The sequence below is a fragment of the Nicotiana attenuata genome, unplaced genomic scaffold (genome assembly GCF_001879085.1).
Source record: "Nicotiana attenuata strain UT unplaced genomic scaffold, NIATTr2, whole genome shotgun sequence".
NCBI lineage: Eukaryota > Viridiplantae > Streptophyta > Magnoliopsida > Solanales > Solanaceae > Nicotiana > Nicotiana attenuata.
This window is the reverse complement of record NW_017671811.1, coordinates 18,560-41,031: the sequence shown is the minus strand read 5'-3', so window position 1 is coordinate 41,031 and position 22,472 is coordinate 18,560. Positions and strand designations below refer to the sequence as shown.

General features: G+C 40.4%; 1 protein-coding gene across 1 annotated transcript; it reads right to left on the bottom strand.

The window, feature by feature from the left end:
* Window positions 1–11,315: 11,315 nt before the first annotated feature.
* On the bottom strand, window positions 11,316–12,909 carry LOC109210367 (polyubiquitin). The gene is made up of 2 exons (XM_019373765.1): window positions 12,809–12,909; window positions 11,316–12,680 (listed from the first exon to the last, which is right to left on the bottom strand). The coding sequence occupies exon 2, from the start codon at window positions 12,678–12,680 to the stop codon at window positions 11,535–11,537; it is 1,146 nt and encodes a 381-aa protein (XP_019229310.1). The 5' UTR covers window positions 12,809–12,909; the 3' UTR covers window positions 11,316–11,534.
* Between the last annotated feature and the right edge of the window lie 9,563 nt (window positions 12,910–22,472).

Sequence of the window (22,472 nt, the reverse complement as noted above, 5' to 3'; positions counted from 1 at the left end):
CACACCCCTTTAGATATACCCAATTTATTCCAACAATACCCACTCATAATAAATTCTAATTTCAAAAACCTAAATTTTGAATTCGAGCTTAAACAAGCTTCAATGATGTCGGTGACATTTTCAATTTGATTCTTCGACCTTATCCAACAAATTAACGTTAATCGAATTAAGGCACTTGATTCTTAAAGCTCACTTTACCTTACTATATGCTCTGAAACTGACACTAATTAAAAATGATTCGGATTAACATCGAGCTTTTTCTGGTAAATACTGGGTTAGTTTTGGTTGAAAACATTTAATTTTGGACTAGTTTTGGTTAAAATTGTTTATGGACTGACAGTTTTGAGTAATTTCGCTTTTACTTTGTATCACCAAATTCTCATATAATTTGAATTAATATAATATTAACCACCAAACAATAATAAGGGGCTATATTGGAACTCCGTTAATTTATTCAGTTCCCCTCTAAATAGAGTTGACAAATTTTCAAATTTTGTGAACTCCCTGATGTTTAGTCACTCACGTATTGAGCCAACTCTCTTATGTACTCGTTTGCTATTATGAATATCATTTTGCTTCATAAAAAAAAAAAAAAAAAAAAAAACGGGGGGGGGGGGTTCAAACCTTCAAAGCTAAAAAATTTGTCATGGCAACGAATTCGAGTAATCGTGCTAGTGGATATTAAATACCAAATGATTAAACCAATAGCCAAAAAATCATCTCTTATTCTGATAATCTTATAATGAAAACAAAGTTGAGAAATAACCCCTCTGTCGGGCAGCCCTTTGCGGGGTCATTTTTTATTGATTGCTCAGCTCTGTTACGTAATTCTCCTCGGGAAGAAAAAAAAGAAAAGAAAAAATAAGACATCACACTGCATGACTCCCAAAGCCTTTCTTTTCTTAATAGGTCCGCCATTGCGGGGGATTATGCTATGTCTATAACCCCTAATCGCATATTAACAAACAAAAGGAGAATACAACATGACAGTGCACATTGCAGAGAATCTGCCATGAATTCGTTTACGGAATTGGTCAACACCATTCAATCTGACAACTTTCAAATAACCATTGATCACAGACCCATTGGCTTCAGTTAAATTGTTACCGCATACATTAAAAAAGGCTGCCGTAATCAAATTTCCGCTAAAAGAAAATTACAAGACAGGAAAACAACTTAGTATGACAATGAAAGAAATTGATAAGAGTCAAAATAAAAATAAAAAACAAGACAGGGTATCTCACTTAGTTTTGCACCAGAATATTGTTCAAGCATCCACTTACCTGTTTGTAACTAATTTAAGCTTTAACAAGATTTCATACACCATACGAACATTTAACTCTAATCTGAATCCCTAAAATTGTTAACAGTCATAAAATTGATTTTGACAATCAACATTTCAAACATCAAGTAGTATACGTTAAAGCACGGCGATCGTATTCTATCCATAGCTCCTTTTTCTAGTTAAAAAGCGCGACGATCAAATACTATCCATAGCTCTTTTTTCTAGTTCAATATATCAAAGGCAGAATAAACAAACAACGGCCTTTTAGGCTGGTTTAGGATTTTTTAATTAGACATCGAAGAGCTCAACCTATTTTTTCGATTGTTAAAAGTATTATATTAATAATATCAGCAGCAAAAAAGTGTGGTAGAGATAATTGCAGTGGATCCACATTACAAATTGTGTAGTGAGCTCAGAAAGTCAACCATGGCCACAATGTCATTTGCAAGGGCCATGTTGCACCAAAAAAGAGAGAAGAAATACATCCAAGAGCCTGACCTATTAAGCACCTTATGCTGTCAAAATGTGTCTGTTCAACACAAATATGATAATTCTAACCCATGTTCAACTTATTGTTGATGCGGCAAACAAAACCAATGGAGAAAACACACATCAGCAATGAAAAAGTGTTCACTGAAAGAGAGACGGTGAAGAGGCGCTGACCGTAAAAGAAGATTCTGGCAACAGATAATTACCGTCAGCCTCGTGGTGCTCGAATTTCTTCGAGATTCAGAAAAAATGATTTAGAGACGTCACTCGGATCAAGGTTGTCTGAAATGTATGCAGCGTCGAACCTTATCCCAAAAAAGTTGGAAGCAGTGTTGATTATTAAATTGCCTTATACTTATTACTAGAAAACCAGTAAGTAAGCTTGTTACGCGTCTCTTATTGCAGTTTTTATCAGTAAAGTCTACCTTGTCGCGATTGAACACAAACTCACTGTGAGTTACACGTACCACCAAGGTCGTGAGATATCCTAACTGAAAAATTAGATCTAGGATTCAATACTTGAAGTGAAGATAAAAGCTGGGACCTGATGTTGTCGAATCAATCTTAAGCTAGACGCATAGTAAAAGCTAGGAATGCTAAGCATAATAACCAAACAGCCCCCAAAGAAGTGAATAGAGGTGCATAATCCTCTCCTCTCATCATTGTCAAAATCGTCTTCTGCTCTCCTGATTGAAAAAAAAAAAAAAAAAAGGAAAAACGGAACAAGGGCAATCACACGTATACCAGGGAAGAGAGCACTTCTTTCTGACAATAACAGAAGTGACATGATATGTATCTCCTTTGTTTTTCTAGGTGAATACCTGACCATCAATTATCAAGCAGGAGTGGCATCAGAGGAAATGTAGATCAGTTCCATCAATGGTGAAAGGGGAGCAAGATAAATTCACAAACTACCACCAAAAGAGCACAGCTTAGACATTCAAATATGCATCCTCTTGCTTATTCACAACACCAAAATGCAACAGTCACAATGAACAGAACCACACGAAAATTCAACTCCAGTTCCCCAATCGACACTGCACATCATGAGAAACAACAGACGACTAAACGGAAAGTAACGACACCCGACACAACATAACGACCATCAATAACTGGTTAGAAGCCACCGCCCACCATGGAGGACAAGGTACACAGTTGTTGGCTTCTGCTTGATGTTGTTTTCCGCTTCAATTGTAGACAATGTTTTCTGCAAGAAAAACAATTGTAAACGAGAACTAGCTAGAGAAAGACATATGAAATAGCAAAGTAAGAGAGAAAGCAAGACTTGAAACGAAAAGATACGCGAGAAAATGATATCGGAGTTGGTTCCTTCATGCAGACATGTATATCTCATCACTCCTGTATATGGTTCTTGAAACTTAAGTTAGAAAGGATCACAGAAAAAGAACAATCCAAGGTTCTACCTTGAAAAATACCACTGCATAAACAATTTATCCATTTGTCTCTTAAATATTAGAGTCAGAGATTTAGCTCACTTCCCTGCCAATAAAAACAGACATTCACAAAATATGTGAACCTCCATTTGAAGGAAAAGAGACAGGAAAGTCAAGTGGTGCACCTCAATAGATGATAAGCTCCATAAAGAGTTCCCAAGTAGTGTGCTTCACGAGATGGAGTCAACAGCATCAGCAGGCTCGAATAACTGTCAGTACAGCATCAACTTCATACTAGGATTATTCATAATGGGATACACAGCCGTCAGCCTCGTACTGCTCAATTTCCAGTCCAGATTCAGAAATTCTGATTTGGTGATTCCCGTTCAGATCAAGGTTGTCCAAAATGTATGCAGGCTAAACATCATACACAAAAAATTACAACAGAGTGTTGGTTATTGGCCTTGTACTCGTCACTAGAGACCAGTAAGGTAGTTTGTTATGAGTCACTTGTTGCAGTTCCAATCAGTAAAATCTGCTTTATTAATCACAACAGTACTGTGGCGTGATATTTCCTTAGTGTGAAAGTAAATCGAACAAGCTGGGAGCTCCACGAAGCTACTGAATCAATCTTAAGCTAGACGCCACATAACAAAGCCTATGAGAACCGGGAGCCCAGCATAATTAATATCAAAGAGGAGAATAGAGGTAAATAGTGCTCTCCTCGTTACTGTAACCTCATCACTATCAATATCGTCATCCGCACTCTGATTAGAAAAAAGAAGGAAAAAAAAGAAGAGGAAAAGCAGAACAAGACGAGCAATCACACAAATAAATAGGCAGAATTGAGCGCTTCTTCCTGACAATAACAGAACTGACGAGATATGAGTCCCCTTTGCTTTTCTAGGTGAATGCTGACCATCAAGTATCAAGTAGGCGATGGGATCGAAGGCAAAGTTAATGTAGATCAGCTGCATCAATGGTAAAGAAGGGAGAAAGATAAAGTCACCAACTACTGGCCATAATGAACCTCACACAGTCAAGCTATCCATCGTCTTGCTTATTCACAACGCAGAAACACAAAAGTCATAATGTACAGAACCACGAAAATTTCAGTTGCAGTTCCCCATTGGCCATGCACATCATGAAAAGCAACAGATGACCACACGGACAGAAACAAGACAGGACACAACAAAACGATCACTAACAGGTTACATACCATGGAACCAGGGACAAGATACGGAGTTGATATCTTCTGGATGTTGTTGTCAGCGGAAGTCCTTCCATTCTCAGCTGATTCAGTGCAAAAAACTCTCCCATTCTCAGGTGCTTCGCTGCAACGATCAACCTCAAGTCACCTGGTGGAATTTCCTGCTTATCCTGAGTCTTAGCTTTCACATTGTCAATGGTATTGCCTCTCTGGTCTTCCCAGTTGATGTTCTCAAAAATTCTGCATTCCGCCGCGGGAGGCATAGGCCAAGGCGAAGGATCGATTTGCTCTGGATATTATAGTCCACAAGAATGCAGCCATCCTCAAGCTGCTTGATAGCAAAGATCAACCTCTGTCGACCAGGAGAAATACCCTCCTTGTCCTGAATGCTGGACTTGAGCTGGGAACTCCACGACATCGCTAATCAATCTTGAGCCACACGCCAAGTAACAAAGCCTACGATTACCACAAATCCAGTAGAGTTGATACCAAAGAAGAGAATAGCAGCACATAGTGGTCCTCATTACTTCGACTGTCTCATCGTTGTCAATATCGTTTTCTGCTTTCCTCATTGAAACAAAAAAAGGCATCACACGTAACGGGAAACTTGAGCACTTCTGTCGGAAGAACCAACAAGATATGCATCTCTTTTGGTTTTCTCGGTGAGACCCATCAATTATCACGCAGGAGATGGCATCAGCTGCATCATCAGTGGTGAAAGAGGGGAGCAAGATAAATTCACCAACTACATGCAGAACTTGACATTCAAGATATCAATCCACTTGCTTATTCCCAACACAGAAACACAAAAGTCATAATGAATGAACCACGCCACATTTCAGGTTCCCCATTGGACACAACACATCATGAAAAGCAACGGATGATCAAACAGACATAAAGGAGACCGGATTCAACATTACGACCATCACTAACAGGTTAGAAGCTTCCATGGAACTGAGGACAAGGTACGGAGTTCTTCTGGATGTTGTTGTCAGCGGAAGTCCTTTCTCAGCTGCTTCCCTGCAAAAGATCCTTCTAACTGGTGGAATTCCCTCCCTATCCTGAGTCTTAGCTTTCATATTGTCGTGGTATTGGATTCTGCATCCCAGATTGATGGTATTTGCACTTGATGTCCTCAAGAAAATTTGCATTCCACCACGGAGGCGTTGGCCAAGGCGAAGGATCGATTCCTTCTGGATATTGTAGTCCACAAGGAAGCGGCCATCCTCAAGTTGTTTGCTAGCAAAGATCAGTCTCTACTGACCAAAGGGTAATTCCCTCCTTGCCAGGACTGATGTACTTGAGCTGGGTGCTCCACGACATTAATCAGTCTTAACCCAGACGCAAGTAAAAAAGCCTATGATTACCAGAAGCCCGGCAGAGTTAATACAACGAAGAGAATAGAGGTACATAGTGCTCTCCTCGTTACTCTAATTGTCACATCGTCGTCAATACTGTCTTCTGCTCTCCTGTTCTCTAAAAAAAGCGATCTAATTGTCACCTTCTGCTCTCCTGTTTTCTAAAAAGAAGATATAAAACAAACAAAACAACAACAATCACACAAAATATGCTCGGGGAGACTTGAGCACTTATTTTCGGACAAATACCAGATCTGACAAGAATCGCATCTCCTTTGGTTTTCTAGGTGAACACAGACAATCAAGTATCAAGCAGGAGACAGAATCAAAGGGAATGTAGATCAGCTGTATCACTGGTTAAAGAGGGGAGCAAGATAAATTCACCAACTACCACCAAAAGAGCACAGAGACTCGATATTCCAGACCACAATCTTCTTGCTTATTCACGATACAGCAACAATGAACAGAACTACGAAATATGATTCCAGTTTCCCATTGGACACAACACATCATGAAAATCAACAGACAACCAAACGACAGAAAAGAGACTCAATACAGCATAAAGACCATCACAAACAGTTTAGAAACCACCATGGAGAAGAGGATAAGGTACAGTGTGTTGCCAGCGATCATTCAGTTCTAGACGATGTCTTCTGCCAGAAATGCAATTGTAAATGAGAAATTTAGCTTAGAGGAAAATATATGAAATAGCGACGTCAGACAGGAAGCAAGACTTGAAAGCAAAGATATGGCATGAGAATGGAAATTGGGAGTTGGTTTCACTTCACACAGCCATGCATAACTCAGCACACTCACGTCAGAAAAACAGAGCTGCACAAACAGCTTAACCAGTGGTCTCTAACTGTTTAAGTTATACATCATATAGCTTGCATTCCTAAACTCTATTTGAAGTACAAGTGATAAAGAAGACCAACTGGTGCACCTCAATAGGTGTTGAGTTAGTTCGTGTGCTTCAATAGTTGCCATTGGAGCCCACAGAATCAGCAGGCTCCAAGCATGGGTAACTGTCAGTACAGCATAAACATCATACTCGGATAAATACAGTTGGCCTCCTCCAGCTCAAATTCCTCGTATAGATTCAGAAATTCTGATTTGGACATTCCCATTCAGATATTCTGATTTGGACATTCCCATTCAGATCAACGTTATCATAAATGTATGCAACGTCCACCCTCATCACCAGAAAAATTGCAAGCAGTTCTGATTATTAAATTGCCTTGTACTTGTCACTAGATGACCAGTATGCTCGTTTGCTATGCTTCTCTCGTTGCACATTTAATCATCAAAGTCTGCCTTGTCCAGTTGATTACAAATTCAAGTAAACTTCACAACTGTCGAGGTCGTGGGATTTCCTTAGTGAGAAAGTAGATCAAAGATTCCAATACTTGAAGATACAAGCTGGGAGCTTCACGATGCTATTGAATCAATCTAAGCTAGACGCCAAGTAACAAAGCCAGAAATGTAGAAAGCACGACCACCGGAATCCCAGCAGAGTTGACACCAAAGAAGAGAACAGATCCTCATCAACATGGTCTTTTCCTCTACTGATTGAAAACTAAAAAGGAATGAAAACAAAACAAGGGCAATCATACAAACAACAAACAAATATACCAGGGGAGATTCACGCACTTCTTTCTGACAATAACAGAACCTACAAGGAATGCATCTCCTCTAGTTTCTGGGTGAATACCTGACCGTCAATTATCAAGCAGGAAATGCCATCAAAGGCAATGTAGATCAGCCGCCTTGCAGTGAAAGAGGGGAGAAAGATAAATTCACAAACTGCCACCAAGGGAGCACCGCCACTTCACATTCAAGATATGCATCCTTTCACCTATTCACAAAACAGAGAAACAGAAGTCATAATGAATAGAACCACAAAAAAAATTCAAGTCCAATTTCCCATACGGTACCGCACATCATGAAAAGCAACAGACGACTAAACGGACAGTAACGAGATCCAACACAACATAACGACCATCAATAACAGGATAGAAGCTACCACGGAGCAGAGGACAAGGTACAGAGTTGACTTCTTCTGGATGTTATTGCCAGTGAAAGTCTTCCATGCTCAGCCGCTTCCCTGTAAAAAATCCTCCCATTCTCAGTGCAAAGATCGACCTCCACTTATCTAGTGGAACTCCCTCCTTGTAGGCCAAGATGAAGGATTCTTCTGGATGATGTAGACAACAAGAATGCATCACCCTCCCTCAAGCCGCTTCCCTGTAAAAAATCCTCCCATTCTCAGTGCAAAGATCGACCTCCACTTATCTAGTGGAACTCCCTCCTTGTAGGCCAAGATGAAGGATTCTTCTGGATGATCTAGACAACAAGAATGCATCACCCTCAAGCTGCTTGCTGGAAAAGATCATCCTCGGCTTACCTGGGGAAACTTCCTCCTTGCTCTGGAACTTGGCCTTGATGCTGTCAATCGTGTTGGAACTTTCAACCTCCAGTTTTAAGGTCTTCTCAGTGAGGGTCTTTATCAGAATCTACATGCAACCACAGGTATGGACCACAAGGTGAAGGGTATACTCCTTCCTAGTGTCGCATTCTACTAGGGTGCAGCTGTCCTTCAACTGTTCCCCACCAAATAATCAAGAACTTGCTCAACAACCAAGACGCTGACTAGAGCATAGGACCAGCTAGCACTTCAGAAGCAACCAAAAAAATAGAACAGAAGGAGGTTAAATAGATGTTGTATGAAGCCAATCAATTGTGGAGGGAGACCGTCCATACTTCTCATCTTCACCACCTACAAAGAGAAGGCCTACAAAAGATGAACAATATGAACTGCTGCCACCAATGTCCAGATAGGATTAGAACATCCCAAAATATCCAAGTACTACAAAATTCACATTATAATCAGTAGCCAAATAAAAAGAAACTGCCGATCCAGGCTTTACATCCACGAGCATGATGAAGCTAATCAAACAATACTACAACTCTAAGCATAAAATAGGTAATAAAGTAAGAAGGAAGTATATATCCGACAAGCCACAATACTCCACGACATATTGCCCCTAAAAAGGGTCTATTCTCGACCTTTTGGAACTTCATCTGAACTGGATATCACTCTATCACAGCCACTTCCATCTCATCACACTCCTGTATTAGTGATTCTTGAAACCATCAAACAGATTCCTGTATTAGTGATTCTTCAAACCATCAAACAGACAAGAGAAAAGAACAATCCAAACCTACACTGCATAAACACTTACACCTGTTAAACCCAGCTGTTAAAAATTTTATTAGGAAAAAAAAAAATGGAGAATGAAAGATGCACATTCACAATCTTTATATTATTAAAAGGAGAGGAAAAAGCTCTCTCCTTAAGCCAAGTGTCAGCCTAAAAAAATGCCAAATAGCATAATTAGTTACTAATTAGTTATTTAGTTTATAATTAGTTATTGGTTACTTATTTTTGAATTTAAATACATATCAAAAAAGAAAATAATAAAATACAATAAAAAACTACCATATATATTAGTTGGTTACTTTATTTGGATTAATAAATATAGATATCATATAATTAAATATAATAAAAAAACGAAAAATAAATATATAAAAAATAACTACCCATTCAAATTGGGTGGGAGTAGTTTCAAGTTTGAGTTTTTAAATTATTTTAAAATAAAAAGCAAAAAAAAAATTACCAATAAAAAAACGAAAAAAGAGAAGAAAAACTACCCATTCAAATTGGGAAGTAGTTTCAAGTTGGAGTTTTAAAATAAAAAAGCGAAATTAAAAAAAATAATAAATTACCAATTCAAATTGGAGTTTTAAAATTATTTTGAAATAAAAAAACGAAAAATCTATTTATATATAATATACATATAAAAAACGAAAATAATAAAATAAAATAAAAAACTACCACACACATATATATAGTAATTGATTACTTTATTTGGATTAATAAGTATAGATATCGTATAATTAAATATGATAAAAAACAACGAAAAATAAATATATAAAAAATAACTACCCATTCAAATTGGGTGGGAGTAGNTATATATATATATATATATATATATATATATATATATATATATATATAGTATTGATTACTTTATTTGGATTAATAAATATAGATATCGTATAATTAAATATGATTAAAAAACAACGAAAAATAAATATATAAAAAATAACTACCCATTCAAACTGGATGGGAATAGTTTCAAGTTTGAGTTTTTAAATTATTTTAAAATAAAAAGCAAAAAAAAAATTACCAATAAAAAAACAAAAAAAGAAAAGAAAAACTACCCATTCAAATCGGGAAGTAGTTTCAAGTTGGAGTTTAAAAATAATTTTAAAATAAAAAACAAAATTAAATAAAATAATGAATTATTAATTCAAATCGGGAAGTAGTTTCAAATTGGAATTCTAAAATTATTTTAAAATAAAAAAGAAAAATCTATTTATATATATAATATATAATAAATATAATATATGTATAATATATAATATATAATATATATAATAGGAAAGTCAAAAAATCTATATATATATATATATATATATATATATATATATAGGAGAAGCAAAGAAATGTTATAATGACAAGTGTCATAATTTCTATTAACAATATAATTATACTAAATATTGGATAAATAAAAATACATAACGAAAAAATTATTTGATGACTATATAAGTCCCCTTAATTTAATGGAGATTTTATTTATTAAAATTTAGACAATATCTATTCTATTTATATATAGAATAGGATAATCAAATAATTGTGATAATTCCAAATGTAACATCGAAAAATTAACAAAATAACAAATATTTTTTTAATATTGAGTGCGCGGGTACGACTACTAGTATATGTTAAAGGATTTGAAGGGAAAGAGATGGTGAAGACTGGAGGGATGCCCCCAACCAATTCGCTTCATTGCTCCATTCCAGATGATGATCTGATGTGTAACAACAGCTGGTTATTAGAATAACCTCACATCCTCATTGGAAGCTGTCCATTATGAAGTTGATATTTTTTTCTTGTTACCTGGAGTACGTCGAAAGAGTGTCTTATTGGCATTGACCACAAATGAGAGCTTAGCTAGTTCAAATCTAATGTCCTACATTGTTTTGAGGGTCTCCAGTTCAAAAATTGACGAGAGGTAGCAAGCTACTCCGGCATTGCGAAAAGTAAAAGTGGATCTTTCTGGATGGTAACCAAAAGTTAACTCCACAGCAGGAAAAAAATATGCAAGATAGCTTTATGTTTAAAGAACGAACTGAGAACCAAAGATCCATCAAGGTCGAAGCTCAATAACCTTATTGAATTGATCTTTAGCTAGATGCCAGGAAACAAAGGCCTTGCAAGAACCAAGCATGATTTACCAGCAGCACAAAGTTGATGTAAAAATTCAGAGTTCTCGTCTTCCATTTACAATGGCATAAAAAGGAAACAGACAATCAACTAGTTTCTTCTCTTTTAAAACGCACATTCCTGACATTCTTGTGGATTTCAAGGTGATAATTATAACTGGTGGTTCACCGTCAACAATCATCAAACAGAAGATGGAGCTCAATGACGATGTATATCAACTCCATTTGGATAAAATAAAGGAAAGTTCATTTACTGCCAACAAAGAGCACAAAAACTAGACATTAGGACAGAATTCAGAATCTTTATTCACAACAGAGAACATAAAAAGAAAAGCGAACAGAAACAGAATAGAACGACTTCGAGACCTCAATAGACAAAGCACATACAACCACAACTAGAAACAGACACAGCCAATCAACACAACACAACGACATCACCAACAGGCAACCTAGAAACCACCACGGAGACGGAGGACAAGGTGAAGGGTTGACTCTTTCTGGATATTGTAGTCAGCCAAGGTCCTTCCATCCTCGAGCTGCTTCCCAGCAAAGATCAACCTCTGCTGGTCCGGTGGGATACCCTCCTTGTCCTGGATCTTAGCTTTTACATTGTCGATGGTGTCAGAGCTCTCCACCTCCAAGGTGATGGTTTTCCCAGTCAATGTCTTCACGAAGATCTGCATTCCTCCCCTCAGCCTCAGCACCAAGTGCAAGGTGGACTCCTTTTGAATGTTGTAGTCTGCAAGGGTGCGACCATCTTCCAACTGCTTTCCTGCAAAGATCAGCCTCTGCTGGTCTGGGGGAATCCCCTCCTTGTCCTGGATCTTGGCCTTGACGTTGTCAATAGTGTCAGAACTTTCAACCTCCAGGGTGATGGTCTTGCCGGTGAGGGTTTTGACGAAGATCTGCATACCACCACGGAGACGGAGGACAAGATGAAGGGTCGATTCCTTCTGGATGTTGTAATCAGCTAGGGTACGGCCATCCTCGAGCTGCTTGCCAGCGAAGATCAACCTCTGCTGGTCTGGGGGAATGCCCTCCTTATCCTGAATTTTGGCCTTGACATTGTCGATGGTGTCAGAACTCTCGACCTCAAGGGTGATGGTCTTGCCTGTGAGGGTTTTGACGAAGATCTGCATACCACCACGGAGACGGAGGACAAGGTGAAGGGTAGACTCCTTCTGGATGTTGTAATCGGCGAGGGTACGGCCATCCTCGAGCTGCTTGCCGGCGAAGATCAACCTCTGCTGGTCTGGTGGAATTCCCTCCTTATCCTGAATTTTGGCCTTGACATTATCGATGGTGTCAGAACTTTCGACCTCAAGGGTGATTGTTTTGCCGGTGAGGGTTTTGACGAAGATCTGCATCCCACCTCGGAGACGGAGGACCAAGTGAAGGGTAGACTCCTTCTGGATATTGTAATCGGCGAGGGTACGGCCGTCCTCAAGCTGCTTGCCGGCGAAGATAAGCCTTTGCTGATCTGGGGGAATTCCTTCTTTGTCCTGGATTTTGGCTTTTACGTTGTCGATTGTGTCGGAACTCTCGACCTCAAGAGTGATGGTCTTTCCGGTTAGGGTTTTCACGAAGATCTGCATCTGTAATTATATAATAACAACAACAAACAATTAAAACAATGAACTTCAAAATTAGGGCTTTAGATACCCAAATCGTTGATTCAATAAAAAAGAACTGCTAAAGCGAGAAATTGAGGAAATTCTCAAACCTTGAGAGAGAAATATGAAGCCGATGAAAGAAGTAAAGAAGATTAATCTGATGAATGATGGAGAAACCAGCACGGGAGAGCCTCCTTTTATGGACGCTATGGCCGACTCAAGACGAAACCGCCTCGTGGGATTGCCCTATTATATAATGACACGTGTCCTGATGACGTGTAGTGCACCAAAACAACACGCTAAAGCTATCTTTCTGCGCCCTTTCCTTGTTTGGTTGGGAAATTAGGAGCGTGTGTGGCACCCCTTCGGGGAAAAGCTAGAAAGTGGAGAAGTTTTATTTTGTGTCTAGTTATATGAGGCTCATTTTTATTTTATAAATTTGTGGACCCTAATTTTATATTTCTGAATCCACAGAAATTTGAGTTCACAAAATTGTGAGACAAAAAAGTTGCCTCATACAATTGTGTCAGTTGTATGAGACACAAAATAAAATTTTCCTAGAAAGTGGGTATCGTTGAATATTAAAATAAGTTTTTGTGAATAATTTAATTTTCAATTTGAGCCCATCATAAATTCATAATTCATATGAAAGAATCAAAGTATTCATAATTCATGTGAAAGAATCAAAGTGCTAACTATTTAATTAATGATGAAATATATAGTTGACCATAATGTTGTGTCATTCCCATTAATAAAACTCATCTAAATAATCTAAAAAGGGAAAAGGGTCAAAAATATCTCTCTACTATATAAAAATGATCTTTTATACCCTCCGTTATACTTTCGGTTTATTATAACCCCTGACGTTATAAAATTGGTGCAAAAATACCCTTTCTCCGTCAGAGCCTTCCACCATGGCAGTATCATCCTACGTGGCCTGATATTTTGGTGAGGTGGATGCCACATGACATACCACCTCACTACCCAACACCATTTTTGCCCCTCCTCTCATGCCTTCTTCCACCATCTCCCACAGTTCCCCCTCCCACCCCACCCCACCCCCACCCGCCTATCTTCACCCAATTCTTTTGAGTTTTTTTTTGTTGTATTTCAAATTGTAAATAACTGAAGCTACAACAGTACTAATCCATTAAACGCACAATTTAAAACTCTAACAATTCAAGGTGAAAAAAACCATTATCCGCAATTACCTTCGCAATTATTGGACAAAACAGAGAAATTGGTAACATTCTTAACATAAGTATAAGGGCCTCTTTAATCATTACAATCCCAGATGCTAACAAGAGTTTCAAATTATCATTTGTAGAGTTCAAATAGCATAAGTACCAACTTGCATTTTCACGGGTTAGTAGTAGTGTTACCAAATTGAATAAGCTTAAACATATTATAATGGGATTTTCTTTTGTAAAATTCTCTTTAATTTTTTTTTAAAGGAATCCTTTAGCACCACTGCTTTGGAACTGGGTGTGCTTGAGAAATATTTTGAACAGACATATGAAAGCTTAAACCTTCCCAAAGTGCACATATGAATTCTAGCAGTTTCAAATCACACTCTCGATTTTGGGTCACGGATGGAGAGGATAAAAATTGTGATGAAGATTATTTTGGTGCTATATGTTAAAGAAGAGTTGGGCAACTGTGATGAAAGGTAAGAAAAATGATTTTGTTAATAGTAGTAAAACGAGGGATAACAAGATTGCTGAAGTTGATTGTTAATGGAGGTGGTGAGTGGAAAACATTAAAAAAAATAGTCGTGGTTTAGATGAAAGGAGGGCTAAAATGGGCTAGAGTGCTGAGGTGGCATTCCACATGGCGTCCATCTCACCAAAATATCATGCCAACTAGGATGGTGCTGCCATGGTGGAAATCTCTAACGGAAGAGGGGTATTTTTGCACCAGTTTTATAACGTCGGGGACTATAATGGTCCGAAAGTATAACGGAGGATATAAATAATCTTTTTCATATAGTAAAGGGGTATTTTTGACCCTTTTCCGATCTAAAAAATCAAAGTCTCTTATGGTTATACAATAAATGCTTAAAAAGTTTGGACACGTATTATCAAAATAATAAAGTGAAAATAGTAGAAAAGGAATGTGTTCGACCACGAGAAGTTTTATTGTGTACCTCATACAACTGACATTAGTTGTGTGAGGTTCCTTTTTGTCTCACAAATTTGTGGACCCCAATCTTACACTTCTGGGTCCACAAAAATCTAGGTCCACAAAATTGTGAGACAAAAAAGATGCCTCATACAACTAGTATCAGTTGTATGAGACACAAAATAAAATTTCCGTTTGACCACAAAGTGTAACTTTCGGTTAAAACAATCGAGTTTATATAATAATGGGTTAAACTTAGTTAATAATAATATCTCTAAATGTGAGTTCCAAAAATATGATTAATGTTAGACAGATTTGGTGGTGGATTGATAACAACATTCATTAACTATTCCAAAAAGTATGAGCAACAATGGAGGAATGACTACCAATAAATAACAGTAAATGACATTGAAGTAAACAGGAGAAGTGGTTCGCCCAATAAAGGATGAAGTAGATGATTGTCCCGCCTGACAATGATGAGTAACAGACAAATCCTAGAATGTTTGATTATTCTCGGATCCGATGGAAAAGTGTAGAATGATATCAACAAGAATCTTGATTAAAAGGTAGTGTTTGTATCTTTGTAAGAGAGAGAGAGAGGGAGAGAGAGAATATCTTTTATCAAAAGTCTGTTTTTATCAAATGAATGTCACCTGCCTCCATTCATTATCTTTTTTCCTATTTATGTGGGACATTTCCCTAACAAACTCTAATAGTATAAGTGCAGAGGATATCCAATAGAATATTCTCTGTAATATCCTATTCTAAAAATTAGCCGTTACAGGTCTACCTGCGGTGCTCGACCTCGACCATTGTTGACATCTCGACCACGAGTCTCGTTGCTTCCTGATCGACCTCGAATGACTCTTTCCTCAATGCTACCATGCCCTAAATATTCCGGGGCAGATTTCGACCTATACAGTTAGTCCCTCCTCTTATTGAGACCGGCCTCAAACAACCTTGATGAGCGGATTCCATTTATTACGGTCGAGAAGATTGGACGAGTGGGTCGAGTAGTGATGTTTGGGACGAGCTGACGACGTGGACTTTCGTGAGCCGCAACTTTTGGGGTTTCGTCGTTTCCATACCAAAGTGGCGTCATGACATCATGCGTCATTATGGCGCATTTTTCCGATGCTTTGCATCGTTTCCCGTGCGCTTGTCGGTTGGGTCTGCCGTTTCGATACCAGTGCTGGGTAATGATGGCATAATTTCTTGGTTTTGATGCCCGAATTCTTATAAATAGGGATGTGAGGGCATCCATTCGTGCTTCACGTATTTTTCATACCGAATCCTTGTGCCTTCTTAACCTTAATCTGTTGTTGTGTGTATTCTTTCCTGGTTCCAGTGATTCCAGTTGCTTTTAACCCTTCTTTACGTGAATATCCTTTCTTTCGATAGAACTACGGCTAACGTGTCCTCTAGTCCTGGTGAGGGAGATAGCCCCGTCCCCTTGGTGGTGATTTTGCCTCCTCACACTGAGGGCGTCTCTGTTTCCGTTGAGAATGAGAACTTTCCTACGGTGGAGGAAATAATTCCTCATGGTGAGAAAGTCAGGTCCGACTTCTCAAAGGCGCCTGAAACTGAGCCCGGGGCCTCTGAGTCGGCGATGAAAGAGGCCGATCTAGCAGAGCTTAGGGCTAAATTCAACATTTCCGCTCGCATCGATTTGGTCCCTACAGGGTGGATGTGATACAAATCCACCGCCTTGGGTATTGCGCGTTCTACTCATACCCCTTCCAAGTTGGCTACGCCCATTCCCCTTCTCCCATTGGCGAAGGAATTTTGCCATTACTATGGTGTTTGCCCGGCTCAACTTTCCCCATATATCTACAAGCCCATCAGGATGCTTACTAAATTTACGGAATTGGCCGGGTTCGAGATCACACTCCGGCATCCAATGCACCTCTTCACCCCTAGCTTCTATAGGGGATGATGTTGAACCTTCGCCATCGAGGGGGAAATGCCTGGTGGTGAAGATAGACGACAAGGCGAACCGTCAGTTCTGGAATAATTTTTTCTTCGTCAGAATCGAAGATGTGGTGGCCAACGCGGATGGCTTCCCCGAGACTTGGAATTATACTTGTAAGCGTCTAACCTTTCTTCATTGAAATATTTGATTTGCTTGTTTTAGTCGTGGGTCCTGAACTCATGTTTCCTTCTTATGCAGCCAAGACTACGCCCCCTCCTTTGGTCGGGGACATTTCTGATTGGGTTGGCCGGGTTCTCCCTCACATCGCGTGAATTCGCGAGTGGTCAAGCTTTTTAAAGAGGTTTGGGCCTGCTCCTTCCTTGACCGGTGAGCTTGTCTGTTTTTTTTTGTTTTTTTTGGCCTCTTTGTCACCTATTTCTTATAGTTTGCTTTTGGTGATAATAATAACCTTTTTCGATTCGTCACCTATTTCTTATAGTTTGCTTTTGGTGATAATAATAACCTTTTTCGATTCTTTCTTTTTCAGCCCGAGGATCTTCGAGGAGGCCGAGAGCTTCCCCTTCTGCATTCTGTAAGAGGAAAGTTGCCTCCTCTTCGGCGTCTATCCCCCTTACGGCCGTGGCTAGGCCTACTCGCTCTTCCATTTCTGTTCCCTCCTCGACAGCGGCTAGGTCTGCTCGATCTTCGGCCCCATCCACCGCTGCCTCAGCATCGATTTCTTCTCCGCCTACAAATATTTCGATGGTGGAGCTTTCGGCTTCCCCTTTATTCCGTCTTGTGGATGAGGAGGAGGAATCGTTGCCAAGTGATCGGAATTTGGTGCTCCACAAGAGAAGGTCAGTGGATGTTGGTGACGGGGTTGCCCGGGCTGTAGATTCTGTGATGGATGATTTTACCATCCACGAGATGGCGACCGTAATACTTAAAGACGACGTCGAGCTGGCGTCTGAGGTTCCGAAATCGGCTGAGGCCGTAGAGGGTGTATCACTTCCTTCTGCATGGACGATAGCCGAAGGACCGTCTGCAAGGGTTTCTAAAACTTCGTGGCAAGAGGGCCCTCGACCTCGCGACCAGCTGACGGTGCTTCTTCGCCGGCAGATGGGAGAGACCAAGGCATGGCTGAGGATGGCTATGAGATAGGCTCAGACCTCGAAGTGAGGCTGGAGGGGTCTACGCGGACCATCGCGATCCCCATGGACCGTGATCTGTTAAAAAACACAGAGAACGTGGTCCCTGCCCTTGGTCCCCTTTGTTCCGACGTGGAGGGTGAAACCCTTGCTGAGTTGGATGACGCCACCTTATCGAGGAGCATAGCCGGCTTCTCTCTTAGGATAAATTTTTTAAGGCTTCTTTTTGTTGTGTGCTTTGTTCAGATTTTTGGTCTTTGTTTTAGTGCTTTGCCCTTGTCAGTGGAGGCATTCTTGTGTTTGACTCTCTTTCTTTTTGTGATTGCAGATCGTGATCTTGGAAACCGAAAGTCCCAAAGAGAGGAAACGCATAAGGCCATCTTCATAAAGCATCAATGCAAATACTTTGAGTACCGTGGCAAGTATCGGGAGATCCGGAGGCGTTTTGGCAAGGGCAGCAATTTGCAGGCCCTTCGGGACGAGCTGAAGCAAAAAAATGGCGAGCTGGTGAAGGTCATCGAGAAATGCAGTGTCCTTGAGGGGATGTTGAGAAATAAAGAAGAAGAGATCGAGGTCAGTAAGGGCGTAGAGGTTCAGTGCGGCGACCTCCGGACGCAGGTGGTCGAGTTGCGCAGATAATTGGAGGAGTGTCGCCTGTAGATGGAGGTTCTTCATGGCAAGATCACCGAGAAGTAAGACGAGCCAGATAGGGAAGAGTTAGCTCGGTCGGAAGCTTCAAGGAAGACGGGGGCCCTTTAGGTGGTGATCCGGACCCTCCGTTCTGAGCGGGAGAACAACTTGGAAACAACAAGGTTAAAAGATGAGCAGCTTGATGAGAGGATCAGAGAGTTGGAGAAAGAGAATTCTGACCTCTACGATCGAGTTGCCGCTCTTGAGGCCAAGAAGGCCCAATTACTGGCGCGATCGTCCTCTTCTCATACTTCAGACTTTCTTAATATTCCTCGAGAGTTATACAAATGAGTGAATTCATGTCGAGGCCCAGTTGGATGTGTTCCGAGATTCGCATGCGGCGGGATCTATTTTCGGGGCCGCCCTTAAAGATGCTCGTGTTAAGGCTCGTGAATCTCGAGTCGCTTGTGGGTATGACCTTGCTACGCCAGAGACCAGCGAAGACGAGGGGGGCGAAGGTGTAGACCGGCTTGAGCAAAATGCTTGGTATGATACTGAATATCCCAAGGGCGGAGGCGGCGATGAGAGGGTGTTGAAGGTCAATAGGGTGACGTAGTTGAAGGCCAGGTCAGCGAGGATGCTGCAGGCGATGAAGGTAGTGGCCAGTAGTTTTCTTTTTTGTCTTTTTTTGTATATCTTTGTGTGTCTTGTATATTTTTTTTTGATTTCGTCACTTGGTTTCCTTGATTTTCTAGCCGTAATCACTTAGTTTGAACAAGGTCAAACATATCCTAAGTTTAATTATGGCCGATGGCCAATAGGTGTTAGTTCAAACAAGGTCGAACATAACCTGTGTTTAACTACGTACGAGGCCCGGTAGGCATTAGTCCGAACAAGGTCGAACACAACTAATGTTTAACTATGGCCGAGAGCTAGTAGGTGTTAATTCGAGTAGGATCAAATCGTATCCTAAATTTGATTGTGGCCGAGGGCCAGTAGGTGTTAGTTCAAACAAGGTTGAGCATAACCTACATTTAACTATGGCCAAGGGCCAGTAGGTGTTAGTTTGAACAAGGTCGAACATAACCTAAGTTAACTGTGGTCGAGGGCCAATAGGTGTTAGTTCGAACAAGGTCGAACATAACCTAAGTTTAACTGTAGCCGAGGGCCAATAGGTGTTAGTTCGAACAAGGTAGAACATAATCTTAGTTTAACTGTGGCCGAGGGCCAATAGGTGTTAGTTCGAATATGGTAGAACATAACCTAAGATTGAAAAGATATACTTCTCGGTGTGGAGTTTGTTGACATCGTAAACTTTAAGCATTGCTGCCTTGGTTGTAAGTTTGGAGGAACAGAAATAAATTTCATGCATTGCTGTTTTGTTCATACACTCGGAGAAATTTACAAATTTTCGGGCATTGGCTGACATTCTAGTCCCAGTCCCAATCTATCTGGTCCCTTCATTGGTCGACATGGAGAGGGCTTGAGAGTTCGAGCAATGAACTATCCGTCTAGTGCCCCTGTCTTTGTGTACTTCGACTTGAAGTGTCACCTTCGTCGCCTCGTTAAAAACCTCCTTGAGAAAACTCAAGTGGGATAAAACTCAAGTGAGGGAAAAAAGAGTACAACTTGGGGGACGCTTTATCTTTTAAAAGTCGGAGTACTTGAGGTGGGTAATATTCCAGTTGTTTGGTAGTTGCTTTCCTTCCATTGTTTCAAGTTGGAATGACCCTTTATTCGCTGTTGCCGTGATTTTGTACGGGCCGTCCTAATTTGTTCCCAGTTTGCCTTCTCGTGGGTCGTTGCTTGCTTGTGTTTTAGCTTTAAGCGCGTAGTCCCCGACTTTGAGCGGCCTAACCTTTGCCTTTTTGTTATAGTAGCGTTTTGCTTATTATTTTTGGGCGATAATCCTTATGTAGGCCATGTCTCTTCGTTCTTCAGCTTCGTCGAGATCCTGCCTTCTACTTTCACCGTTCCTTGGTCCGCTCTCGTGGGAGTATCTTAGGCTGAGCTCCCCGACTTCGACCAGTATTACGGCATCAGTCCCTTAGACTAAAGAATAGGGCGTCTACCTTGTGGTTATCTTCAGCGTTGTTCGGTAGGCCCAGAGTACTTCTGGTAATATTTCTAGCCATATCCCCTTAGCGTCTGATAAGTTAGGATTTTAACGTATTTTATGCCCCTACTTGCCTATGCTTTGGTTATAAATTGCTACAAAATAGTCCTAAAATGCTCACAAGTTGTACTTGATTGCAGGTTTGATCGACAAAGCGACGAAAGTCAAATATCGGCTCAGAAAGGAGTGAAACCTGCTCAAGTGTCAAAGACTAAGGAAGTTGAGGAAAAGAGGACCTAGTGCGGACCGCGCAACTGTGAACGCGGCCGCACTAGGAGGTTCAGAGGATGGCAGATTCAAGGGGAAGGCTACGCGGCCGCGGTTATTTGCATGCGGTCCGCGGTCAGTCTCCGCGGCCGCGCTACTCTTTTACGCGGTCCGCGGAGCAGAGATTCAGAGAGCCAAAATTTGACCCCTTCCAAGCAAAGCGGCCCGTGTTCATTTCTGTGCGGCCGCGCTACATTTTCACGCGGTCCGCGATCCTCAACTTCAGAGAAGCAAAAACCAAGACTTCAAGAGCCAGTGCGGCCGCGGCCATGTTTGCGCGGTCCGCGCTGACCCAGCAGGGGCATTTTTGTCCAGTTTTTCCAGCCAGTATAAATAGGACCTTTTTCCATTTTTAGGAGAAGTTTTATTTTCTGAAGCTGCTGAGCTCGTGAGACCGAATAGTTTAGCCATTTTTGGCACTTTTGCTCTTCAATATTGTATTTTCTTCCTAGCAATTAATTAATATGTTTATTTCTTCATCTATTTCTTTAATTTCTGCATCTAGCATGAGTAGCTAAACTCACTAGCTAGGGTTGTGGCTCAACCCTAGCGTGGGTAATTGATGAGTGTTGCCATCTAAGGTTAGATTGATATTGGGTGTTTGTTATTTGGGTTAATTTTAGGTTTTAATTAAGGATTGGTGGTTGCAAACACTGATTCTAGCTTGGTGGGTTTAACTCTTCTTGAGAAAGAGAGTCTATGACCCCAAAATTGACCCAACAAAGAATTGGGATGGACCCATGAGAAATGATAGTCCCAATTAACGGGTTAAATCTCAAGAGAGTAATCACCCTACTTGAACCCTAGTTGCTTGGTCTAATTGGCCTACCCAATTGGTCTCGGGAGAGTCAATTGGGCAAAATCACTTTCTCTACCGAGAGGTGTGAGAGTGGGTACAATTGTGCAACGGTTATAGCATAAGCCCCAAATATGTCAATCTATCTTTAGTAGCATCTACCCGTTAATTAGCCACCTAGGCAATGCCACGACCCTAGTGTCTTTCTCTATATTAAATACAACTTAGCAATATTCCCGTAGCATAATTTAGTTTTAATCACTAGTTTTATAAAAGTAGATATAAAAATTAAAGAAAAACCAAAGATGTTTGAAGTGACACTAGGAGTACAAACACAACTCTAGACTAGGCAGAAAATCCAACTCCACTACTAGCTCCCTATGGAAATTCGATCCCGAACCACTATTCGGGTAAAAGCTATTGCGACCCACTCTTCCTACCTTGGTGTAGCGTCGAGTCGGCAGCGATCAGCGTCTTCAAGTTTTCTTCATGATGTTCAGTATCGACTTGTTGGAGGACTCTGCTTATCCGTTGCCCGCGGGGTGGTATGGCGTTGAGAGTATTCTTTTGATATGCCACTTCTCAAAAAATTCGGCGACCTTCGTTCCTGTAAATTGAAGCCCATTATCGCAGCTGATCTATTTGGGGAGGCCAAACCGGCACACGATGTTTTTCCATATGAAGGCGATCACTTCTTGTTCACGTAATTGGGCGACTGCTCCTGCTTCTACCCACTTAGAGAAATAGTTAGTTAAAACCAAAAGGAATCGTACGTTACCTCGCC

Coding starts and splice junctions, on each gene's coding strand:
- LOC109210367 (XM_019373765.1), bottom strand. CDS start 12,680: ATGCAGATCTTCGTGAAAACCCTAACCGGAAAGACCATCACTCTTGAG.